General features: G+C 34.4%; 1 protein-coding gene across 1 annotated transcript in view; it reads right to left on the bottom strand.

Moving 5' to 3' along the window:
- The window catches only part of FBXL17 (F-box and leucine rich repeat protein 17), a 602,098-nt gene that overhangs the window by 165,545 nt on the left and 424,010 nt on the right, over window positions 1-12,543 (bottom strand). Inside the window, exon 7 of the mRNA XM_036886821.2 lies at window positions 4,255-4,331. Within this exon, the coding sequence (XP_036742716.2) occupies window positions 4,255-4,331 (77 nt within the window). The remainder of the gene's footprint in view (window positions 1-4,254; window positions 4,332-12,543) is intronic.

Below are 12,543 nucleotides of genomic sequence, written 5' to 3'. Positions count from 1 at the left end.
GCCTGTCGCAGGCCCAGGGCCTGTGGGAGTGACAGAGGGACAAGTGGAGCAGCACAGTGAGCCTCTGGGTTGTCGGGGGTCTTGAAGGCTCCAAACATTGATGTCAGTTGTTGAGTGTTTACAATCCTCTTCAATTAAAGGTTATTTGATAGCTTGAGAAGGGAGGCAAAAAGACATCTTGTAGCATCTATTTCTAGGGCCCTCAGGAGTGCTAACATCAAAGGAAATGGGATAACAACTCAGAAAGAAACATGGATCCTTTTTACAACTGCCCCCTGACACAGGGTCACACTGGTAAAATTTACTATGGAGATGCTACGAGAGATAAGCACTTTATTCACACATCCCAATTACCATACTACATGTTCTATCCCATACAGGCTGAAAAAGACTAGTTCTGATCTCCACAGGCTTGAATGATATGATACAGGTTGATTTCTACTCCTTGTCTTCCTTTTAATCCTAAGGAAAAAAATTCCCAGAGGAGGAGAATTTTCAACAGAGAAGTGTCTGAAGACAAGCAGAAAGGTTGGTGGGAAACTATTAGCTGACAAATTATTCAGAAACAAAGGAAAGCATAAGTGAGCCAAGAGAAAATTATCTGAACAAAAATGAAGGTAACAGAGAGAAAAGACCTGAGACTGGGGAACAAATTAAATACTTGAAACATTTTGCTGCATCTTTCCCTTTATTCCCTACTAAGAAGAATCTTGTTGAGATAGCTTGGATGTAGGTGTCAACTAGGCAGGTATAGACTAATGTCGGTCAGACTTCTAAATAATGATTCCCACAAACAGAAAAGCCACACATCGATGAGGAGGAGGGCTGATTCTTCTCCAGGGAAAGATGGTTCCATTTTATGACTGTCAATCAGTGAGTATCCAATTCATGACAGCACCAGAAACCACACGTTTTACATTAATTTTCACTACCTTTTATGGCAGGTATCACTATGTGCTTATCAGATGACAAAACCAGGAGGTTAAGTAACTTGCTCAAGGGCACAAAGAAAAGAGGAGGCAAAGCTAGAATTCTAATCTAATTCCCTGACTCTTAAATTTGAGTTTTTCCTCATGATAGTGCCTATAACGTATAATTGTTCTGTGATAGAAGAGTGACAATATTAGATTTCTCTTCAGGGAGCAATTTCTCAAGAATGTATTGCCATTTAACTGTGCCTGAATTATTGATTTGTTTAAATTGCTATCCTTTACCATAAAGATCTATGTTCAGTTTGGGGAATAAGAAGCCTATTAGAATGATAGTTTTCTTCATGACAACTATATCGTAGATCAATTAAAATGAACATAACTTCCTAACAGCCTGGCCAGGTGTTACTAAGTACTATAATACCACATTCAACATCTGTGAGAATCTTGACAAAAATTATGGAGGATATGCCAGGCAAGCTGCTAAAACAACATACCTTGCAAAAGATGTCAAAAACCTCAGCATACTATTCTAAGAGTGGGTACAAACACAGCACCCTAGAGAAAGGAGGTAAGGAGACTCACTAGCTTCAACATGAGGAAAGCAATATGAAGCAAAATTACAGAATAGTCTCCTGAACTGGATGAAATTCCCTCAGTGTCAGATGTACATCAACTTTTACAATTTCTAAGTAGCCTCAATGATCTAAAAGTTCTACAGAATATGTCTCTACTTACCAGTTAAAGAAAAAAGGCAGCTGTTTTCCTTAAAATTTATAATTAATACAGGGCAAGGGATCACATACAACCTCCCCTAGTAGGCCAGTTACCTCCAATAAAATGCTGTTTCTCTGATTATAATGAATAATCCTTTTGGTGTCTTTTTGACAAAAATTATTCATGTGTTACTGATACAGCACCAGGGAAAAACAGAGGTAGCTAGATCAGCTTTCAGTAATTTGTTTTAATTTTATAACCAAATAGCAATTATAGTACAATGTCATAAACTATGCCCTTTCCCCATCATCCTCAATTGTGCCTCAATGTTTTGAAGAACAGGATCAATAGATGCTCAGAGACTTTCACCATGAACTCTCTGAATACCTAAAACCTCAGGAAAGAAGGAAGACAGATGAGGTGGGGCAGACAGCTTAAGAGCTGGAGTGACTGAGTTACGAGAAAAATCATAATAGATTTCTTGTCACCACAGTGGGAGAGTCCCCAAAATATTCACTTCTGGTTCCACTCAAATGAACTAGGTGAGTTGTTCGCAACTTGGCTGACGCTAACATCACTTAGGCAGGTTTCACAAAAACATTACCTGAGTTCTACCTACAAGAAATTCTTATTTAATTAGCCTTGAGTAAGGCTCAGCCATCATCTGCTTTAGAAACTCCCCCAGGTAATTCCAATGAGCAAAGAGGCTTGAGAACCATGGACCTAAGTAATTCAGAGATATGAATAAATGTAAATGATACTGGCAAGGATTTAACATAGTTTTCACTTCACCTGGAGAAAAAAATTCTAAAACATGGGAACATGAAAATACCACTAAATAACAACAATAAACACTACCACCACCAACAAAAAACCTCTTCCATATGGAAGGAAAAGGGGGCGAAGAATTTTGTGTGAATCTCCTCTCTGTCCCCCTCCAACAGGAAGGCAACATCTATCAGCAGTATATGCTATGCTAATCGTTAGACAGGGCACCCAGTACAGCAGGAACATGCAGTCAGATATAAATTCCCCATTTGCCAAAGAGGTACTGAGTCCCCAAAGGCCACAGAACAAACAACAAAGGCAGAACTTGATCTCAGATCTGACCCAAGGACAAAGCTTTTTCGCTTCTCCATATCCTCTGGAATATTTCTTTGCACTTGCTAACTTGACAAATAGGTGCTGGAACAGGGTATAATTTTAGCAACATTTTATACCACAGGACCCTGAAGAGTTCATTCTAAAGAATGTGATCCATGACTCTCCTGGCTATTAGCAATCTGATGTTAGCTGTGAATAGGTGAAGTGGAGAAACATAAAATAGGGCTGGAGGGTCAGGTAGGGGACTGATGGTAAAGGACTTCAAATGCCAAGTAAAGAGTCTGTAATGAATGAAAGTACTAGTTAATTAACAAATCTACATGAATTGACAATATACCTTGTATTGAGCAGAGATAACTCTAAGGCTTAGACGACAAAGATTGGAGGCTTTAGAGTTACTGTATCTAAGTGGTAATCTAATATGCCAAACCAGAAAACAAAATAGATGGAAAGGAAAATATCAAAACATTCCTTTTTCATGGTACAATTAGGATAAAGCCAACAACCTAGACACATTATGGATAAATCCACCTAAGACATGTCTACATTCTAAAAAATAAACTCTGAAAAGAAATAAGGGTTACATTTAAGCCAAATTGTTCTTTGTTATTTTTATTGTAGCTTTATTAGAGTTTTTCCAAAGGAAGAATTTAATAGCTTATAAAACAAAACTCTCCCACCAAGGGAAGATAGTCAGCATTACACCCTAGGATTGGCATCATTTATTAGCATATGTCAGAGTTAACAATCAAAAACTTAATGGATTATCAGTTTCCATCAACTGAGAAAGTTTATCCTCAAGTTTAAGTGAACAAATTAAAAAATCAGAAAAAAGAAAAACCATTTCAGTCTCCCAAAAAGCCAAATAGCTGCTAAAATTCTATACTTAGTTTAAATATACTAGTTAATAAGAAAAAATGTATAAAAAGGTGAACAAAAAAGGAAAACCTAGGTTACTTTTCTTTATTACTCCCACAGGATGATTTCATATTTTTCATATTTTTATAAGGCAATTTAAATTTTTTCTACTTTAAAGAGATATTGAATATTAAGGTAATTAAAAAATCTTGCATACAGATGAATACCCTCTACTTTCTATAACATAGAAGTCTCCCGTGTTTTAAAGAATTTAAAGTATTAAAAAGTGTGGCTTTGGAATGTCAGCAGGAATATATTTAACATGACATTAAATTAAGCAAATCAACTCAATGTAACAATTTCTTTCATTACATTTATCAAATATTTAATTATCCTAAAATTTATTTTCATTGTCTAGCTCTTTTACCCATACTTTCAAATCCTATGTGAAATTGCATGTGGGGATAAATAAATATACATGTTGCTTTTACTCTGGTTCTTTGTCTCATGATTTCTTTTTTTTTTTGTATGATCATAGCACAAATAATATCTATGAGATAGTAACTCTTAATTTCTTTCAAAAGCTTTCAAAGATTTTGTAACTTTTTATTCTTGAAGAGAATTAGGAGAATGGCTTATTACATACCATAGTCTGTGATTTTACAGGACACCAGATAGAGCTCTTTCAGGTTTTGTCCTTCCTTTGCAATGACCTCCACACACCTGAAACACACACAAAGAAGTGGTGAGTTACATTAATGCTTTTCCAGCTCAATTAGCAAGAGTCTGGCCACGACCATAACAGGAAGAGGTCAGAGTTTGATGAATGCTACAGCTCTCCTCTTTCAACAAACCTCTTTCAAGGTGTTTTAGGAAAAAAGTGTTATATTCCCTACTTTAAACACAAGTTCTCTAATACTTTAATGATGCTAATTAATACATTAATAATGACCAGTGCATCTTTTAAAACCAAAGTGATGCAAATGAAATATTCCTATAAGAGTAATGTTACAATTAGTAATAGACGAGTAAACATAGGCTACATAACATGTCACTTACATGATAAAACATAAAAATAATTATGATGAAACTCTAGATATACGTGGATGGTTATTAATGCTGGATGGTAATATTGCTCACAGTTCAATTACTAATGATAGAGTTTGATAACATTAAAATACACATTTCTGGGGAACTTTATCAACATAAAACAAAAATGTTTTGAAAATCTCTAACATACTGATTAAAGATGAAAGAAAAATCTGCACACATAGTAACATTAAAATCTTTTACTTTAAAATGTTTTATTCTTAATATTTTAAGTGAATTGCTGCACCAGGTATAGGCTTTTTTAATAACATAGATATAGATCTGTAAGATTTAATGTCTTTTCTGGTTTCATTTAAGTTAAAAGGTTTTTGAATGGTGCACTCTGCTCTAAGTCATGGCAGTATACCTAGTATAGAACTGAATGAACTTTAAAAAAAATGATTAACAACACTATCCATTTTGTGGTTCAGTCCCCCATAATATCAGAAATATCTGTACAGTCATACTGACACATAGGCATATGCATCCTTCAATGCAGTCCCTGTTTTAATCTTTACAAATAACAGTTAAGTAAAAGGGTAAAAGCAAAAAGAGTCATTAACCTTTCTAGAAAGTAAGGATCAAGTAATTTGATACCTGTGTATATAATCCATCAAAAAATTATTGAGTATCCATCTCTGTCTTTCAGATATTTTATTTGCTGTCTGGCTCATTTGTAGGTATCTTCATAAAATGTCAGGAAATTTTATACAATTTCACTTCACATAATTCATTACTGAAGGTTAAATTAGTTATAGAGAAAATATATTTTTCTTTTAAAATAGTTTTATAGAATATTGCTTTAATGGAATGATAAACATTTCTAAGTTCCTCAGAATAACTGAATAAACACTTTTTTGACTATTTTTTAATGATTTATGATAAAAATGGGTAATCTCTTCCATGACTACAATAGAAATCTTAAAACAGTACTACATTGTAATTACGATTGATACAGCTTATTATGAGAGGAAATTTTAAAACTGAACTCCATGTCATTTAGCTTTAATGTAACATTTGAATATACTCATAAAAAAGGAAAGATAAAAGCAGAAATGAATATCATATTCAACAACCATTTTTTATATACAATTCTAAAAACTAATTTTTACATGCTACAGATAAAAATAAAGGCTCTAAACGACTAAAAAATCCTAATAGTTAAAAAGAAAAGTCTACTTTCTGTCGTATCAGAGATATGTATCTCACTGTTCTCCTCTGTCACCTGCCCCAAAAGTTAGTAGATCCAATATTTTGTATGACTCCCACATAACGAAATAAATTAATGCAGGAATAATGTTCATATAATTTATTTGGTTCTCATGCTCTTTTCAAATAGTTCAAAATCCTTGATTTTATATTTGATTACGAAAAACCTCTGAACAAATGCAATATCCTATCTGTGTTCCTGCCACTTGATTCTGTATTCGATATGCTACAAGCACATGTGAACGATAAAGACACACAGAGCAGACTACAAACAGCAAATAACTACAAATTGATTTCACTGTATAAGTCAGATCAAATGCTATTTCATAGGCAACAAGAATCAGTATTCATATAAAATAAAACAATCAATCATTGGATGAAAACTGTCCTAAGACTGATGGAAGGCCAAGAGCATCAGGTTTTCTCCCCACATGACAGAGGGAAAGTTACTATGAACAGACATCACACATATATTTAGCTTATTCCAGAAGCAATAGCCGACAGATAACACATGATTAAGAAGTAAGCAATAAAGATCTTCTAGATAAAAAAAGAAAAGAGAAGTATAAGAGAAAAGCACTTCGCTTTTAACAAAGGATCACCTGGGATTTTGTTTCTGAAAGTTCAGTTGCAGGTTTTCCAGATACTTTAAATACCGTGCCCTCATAGTCAGAGTGCCAGAAGTTATGCACAACCATACAAATATTCCCTGGAGGATTTGTAGCAAAATTTAATGTTTAAAACAGAAATATTACATCAATCATGGATATGTTATTTGAGGAGAGAAATTCTGTGAATCTGAACTGAAACTCTTAACATAATATTAAAACACAAAATTGAGTGGTTCAAATAAAGAGTTAAAATAGCTATTGTATTGAGAGCTGAAAATGGAAGTGGGTCTGTATTATCCTGCTACCACAAATGGGTGGAAACTGAGCCCCATATCAAGTTCCTGGCAAGGGCCAGAAGCCCTGATGAGTCCAGGTCATTTCCCAGGCAGCCCACGGTGACAGCAGGTCATGACCAGAGACCATGGGTGGTGACTATCTTTCCTCCTAAAACTTTGAGTCCATTCTAGAATATATTCACAGGAAGTACCCTAAAGTTTCCTAAGTACCAGGAAAGCACAAGTCTGTGGACCACACTCTAAATAAGTCTTCTGCTTTAAAAGAGTCTTGGTTCTAGTCATGGCCTTTAGTGGATTAACGTTAGACTATTTCCCAGTTCACCATACAGTATTGTCTGCAGGCAACAAACAAGGTAGTAAAGCATAGTAATTTTTGAAACTTTTTGACTACAGTTACTCATGTAAGTTTTTTTAAGTGGTATTTTAAAAATGTTAACAATGGGGAAGATGTTTCTAAAGGTGATAATCTTTAAGTAAGAAGGAGAGTGACTGAACCACGGTGAAAACCTCTGTTTCTCCCTCTCCCCTATCACAGACACTGCATAGCAGATTCATGAGCTCAGTGACAAATTATAGTTTTATCCCTAGGGACAAATAAAGTGAGGGACAAGTCATGAGTTCCTAAACTCAGAATCTAGAATTCAAAGTTTTCCCATTCTTTCCCCAAATGCTGTCCCCACCATCTCTACGGACAAACCTTAGAATATCATATGAACAACATTCTCTGTGAGTCAGTACACTCAAAGATTTCTCATTTCATGCATGGTAATGTAAGGGATTATAAAACTTGGGAAAAGAACAGTATCTTTAGAGAAAGTAACAATCTATAAGACTATTAAGGAGAAACTCATAACATGGGAAGATTGTATAGTGAAAAAATGAAGAAAAATATGAAATATTGCTACAGTAGCTTAGGAACATCAAACGTAAGCCTACTGAAGCCATTTCCCCAAATTCTGAGATATAAAGTGAGATGCATCTTAACAAGAAGGAATTAAGAATCTGAAGAAAGACATTCTATTCTCATCTCCATGGAACCACAGAAAAACCACCTACCTTCGTTGGGAGTCCACGTCATCATTCTTTATAAAATGAGGGCCTATATGACAAATTTCTCCAAATCAAATGTCCTAGGTTTATCTCAATATATTTTGGTTTATTCTGAATTGCCTTCCCTCAAATTATGTTCCTGCTTTTATGTTTTGGCAGGGTTCTGAAGAGAATAAAAAAAAAATTGCAACCATTGTAAATTCCTGAGTAACAGCTGTTGGGTACATATGTATATATAGATAAATTCTTTTAGAATACCAAAAAGGGCCAGAAAACATGCTCCAAAGTAACCAGAATTATTTTTTTATAATAGTGCAATTTTATGCTCACTTGCTTTTGATAATGTTCTAAAATTCACCTGAAACATTTCATGTAATTTTAAAAGCACAAAAAGGTTACTTTTGTGGGCTATGTAGGATTTTTTTTAAAGAAGAGAGGGCATTATTTGGTTTCAGTGGAGGGAAAATCTGTCTCCTTAGCAATAGATTCCTAATCACCTGATTTATGTGAAGGGTAAAGGTTAATGATTTAAGCTGTGTAAGCTTCAAAACTATCAAAGGAATTCAAAAGAGCCTTGAATTATGGAAAACAATGGTCCATTCTACATACATACGAAATTTTTATGTTTTTTGTCTCCTACTCAAAAGCTAGAACATGGCATTAGTGACAATTGAAAAGAACTAATGAGGAAATATGACTATACTGCTTGCAAGAGGAGTGTCCTAGGAGACCTTGTTACTGTTTGTGATGTGCTTCAAACCCAAAAGAAGCTAATTGGAGCTGCCAGACACTGGTTTGCAAATCTCACTTTAAAGGACAGGCTCAATCACCTTAGAGGTGTGGAAAGAAATGCCCCCATTAGAGATGCATTAGTATGTGGCTTGCTGAATTTCTAAACAGACTTGAGGATGTTCTTTCCTAAGTCACTTTTATATTTGAATAATAGATATATCTTCAAGGAGAGGGACAAATGCAACAAGACAAAACAAACCCACACTTAAAACCAAAAGTATGAAGAATTATGTAAAATAATTGGCAAATAAGTGCAATGAGAGCTAGGTATATTTAAGGTTGAATAAACATGTAGATCAAACCTTAAAACTCCTGAAACGCACACACATCATGAAAGTGATCTGCTTGGGGGTTTTAGAGATATAGCTTTATTTCATCACTTCTTGAAACTAAATAAGTCAACAAGCCACCCCATATTATATAGATTACAAATGTGTAAAATCACAAGAAGCTGCAACACACACACACACACACACACAAATGAAAAGAATAAAAAGGATTTAAGGGATCTAAAGAGAGCAACAAGGGAGCAAATTTGGTCCAGTTCTGTGCTATGAAAGCTTATCCTGACTTTGGGTCATTTAAATGATAGCAGAGTTGACCAAAACACAACTCGGCATTTTATAGAAAGAATAACAGCATTTTATTGATTTTTTCTAAATCCTCAAATCCAGTTTTACTGAAGAATAATCCAATCCAGAGCAGCAAATGAACTGGCATGATTTACAGGTATAACCTGCTTTCAGAAAATGCACTATATAAAGGACTTCTGTTTACCAAAAAAGTAGAAATTTACAGGTGAACATTTATAAGATGAATCAATTCAATAATCTATTAATAGTACATTTCCCCTTATTGCATGTGACTATTTCATCGATGAGCATTCCATTTATAGTTATTTTTTTAGTAACATGACACCTTAAACTTACAGAAATAGCATACAACAGTTATTTTTACATTTAACTTAAACAACTGCACATAATAAATGACTTCCCTCAGGAAAGTGACACATGGCATCAAAGTGATATGTTGAGCACCCTTTGTATTTTATGCTATGCTTTCTTGTAAATGTTTTCTACTCCATTAACAACACAGTACCAAATATATGCTTAAGTCAATTTGTCATCTTAACTTTTCAAGATATTTTCATAGAAGAGATGTTAGCTGTAAGAGAGATTTTTTTTTAAGGTTGACTTGCAATTAAAATGCTAAAGCATTTGCTCAAAGCACGTTCTTAATATACCACAGGGGCAAAGACTAGGAGTGACATGTAAAATGTCACAAACTCTACCAGTTAACAACAATTATCTTGGGACACTCATTAAGTTCTCACTTACCAAATGTTATTGTCCGGAAAGCCAATATCTGACTAGTGAATCTAAGATTAATTAGGCATTTGGTACTTAAACAGCAGAGAACCGATGCCCATTTTGTTGCACAGATAGTGGAACGCTACAAAATGAAAATACTAGTTTATTGTTTTATTTTTTTAAATAAGACATGCCACAATAAGAGGCCTATACACTGAAATGCTGTCGAAACTTAAGCTCGACAAACTTGGGTTTGGATAAATGCAACAAAGGTGTCACACCTTGGAGTGGGAGCAGATGTCATCATATGCTGATTCGTTCTGGGCCACCTTTTCCCGAAATGTCCCTTAACATTAGGAAGGTTTTCTAACTGGAGAATAAGTAGAAGTCAGCATTGTAAAAAGGAGCAGAACAACAGCAAAATAATATTTTCTAAAATATTTAGGAATGACCATCACAAATCAGCTCTTAGGAAAATATTCTCTTTCTTCATCTATACAGAAAAACATGTTTTAATTTAACTTGAATGTTTCTTAGAATACTTTAAAAATGTTTTTCAGAAACACCAGGTCCTGTAGTATTTTTTAAAAATGCACATTTTCTTTAAGCTACCAGGAAACACAAGATATTTTTCCAAAGGGGAAGACAGAGAAGAACAAATTTGTGATAAACTTGTCTCTGGCTTTAATATTTCAGATATATTTATCCAAAAGTCTTGTTTTTAATTTTAGCCATTGTTCCATCCTTTTATCACAAATACATTAAACCATTATATAACAATTTGAGCTAATTTTTTCTAGGCATTCCTCAAAATATGCAAGAGGCAGAAAAAAGATTCTAAGATTTTAGTTAATTCCACCATTTTGTACTGAGTACAAACTACGTTAAAACATATTATCAGAAAAACATTATTATAAAATGATAGATTTAATACTTATAACCTTGACAGATCAACTACTATTTATTTTTGTTGTTATTATTGATATTAATGCTCATACCTAGAAGCAGAAAAATCATGACACTACCTGTCCTGAAAACCAACTGAAAATTGTAATATCTCAGGACTGAAGGAAATGCTAGAAAGAAAGGGAAGGAAAAAATTTAAGGACAAGATTTCTTAATTTAGCAGTTTATTCATTACTCAATGGGCGGTGGGAGTAGGGGGCATCATTACTTTGAAATAGGAAAAGTTAAGAAACCTCCTCCTTCCTTTAAGCTTTATGGAGTTCCATCAATTTACAGCCAATACCTGTGGGGAAATCCAGGCACTGCACAATGTTGATATAGTTAAGACTGGTGCTAGTGCTATCTTTGTGGTTTTCTAGAATACTTTAAGATAGAGGGCAGAAGAGAAGATTTTATTATCCTATATGTTACAACAATTTACTGTGTGGAACCAAAAGCCCAGGCCCTTAAAAAATCCAGGAATATAAAAACATATAAAACTATGGTCCAGTTTAGTGAACTGTAATTCATCAGAGGCCATTCTTTTCTTAAAAAAAAAGTCAGGCAAAATTCTGGCAAGCTCCAACTCCCCCACCTCTGCCCCCAGCAAATAATAAATTAGTACTTTAATGGTAAAATTAGAAATACTTCACAGAGACTTGCTAGGTTTCCAAACAGCTAAAGTGAAATTTAGGTGGAATGCTAAACACCTCATACATGATAATCTCCCTGCCTGTCCCCACACCCTTTCCTCTAACTGGTCCAAGTATTGATAAGATAGTCTCAATTCAATAGACATCATATATTTAAGTTCATCTTAAGTTTAAAATGGCTAAGACTAAATTACTTTAGTGGAATATAAAAGCACTCAGCATATGAGACTCCAGGCACCATTCAGGAAAGAGTTAAGTACTTCTCTACCGGAAGAAGCCACAAGTTGACTTTGTAATGACTAATTGCCTCTCTAACCCCTGTGCTCTGGGAGCTGGCCTACAGCTACAATACCAGTTTTGTGATAGAGCCAAAGACTGATGTTCAGCACAGACCTCCCATGACCTGCGCAGTCAAGGAGTTAACTCAGACAAGATGCTGACAAAAGGTTTCCTTCTCACTTGGGAAGGCACAGAACCTCTTTTTGGATAAGCCAAATGCTCAGAAGACTACAAAACAACAGTAGGTAAAGACAATTTACAAAAGTCAAAAGAATGGTTTCACTTTAGCTAACAATAATTCTAAACATCCCCATGTACTACTCAAAAGTTTGAGAAAATGATTTCAGTGATATGAAAAAATGATTTATTTATTTTTAAATGTAATGAAGAACACACCTAACTTAATATCTTTAAACGCTTATAATTAGATAGCTATAATAAGAATCAAGAAAGCAGGTCAACCTTCTCCATGCCAAATATTTCCCACATGCTTCCAGCATTCATAATCAGGAGCGAATTTTTAAGCTTTGCAAATTTCTGGCCTGATCAAAAACCAATGAAAGACTTTTTCTAAATGATTTCAAGAAGCAATTACATAAAACTAGTTAATCCTGCAACTAAGGAAAAAACATGTTGAAGGCTTCTTGTTAGTTGCTAAAAAGAAGGGATGAGTAAGGAATTCGAGACTAGAGAGCATGTAG

Source organism: Manis pentadactyla, chromosome 2, assembly GCF_030020395.1.
Source record: "Manis pentadactyla isolate mManPen7 chromosome 2, mManPen7.hap1, whole genome shotgun sequence".
NCBI lineage: Eukaryota > Metazoa > Chordata > Mammalia > Pholidota > Manidae > Manis > Manis pentadactyla.
This window is presented reverse-complemented; position numbering and strand designations above follow the sequence as displayed.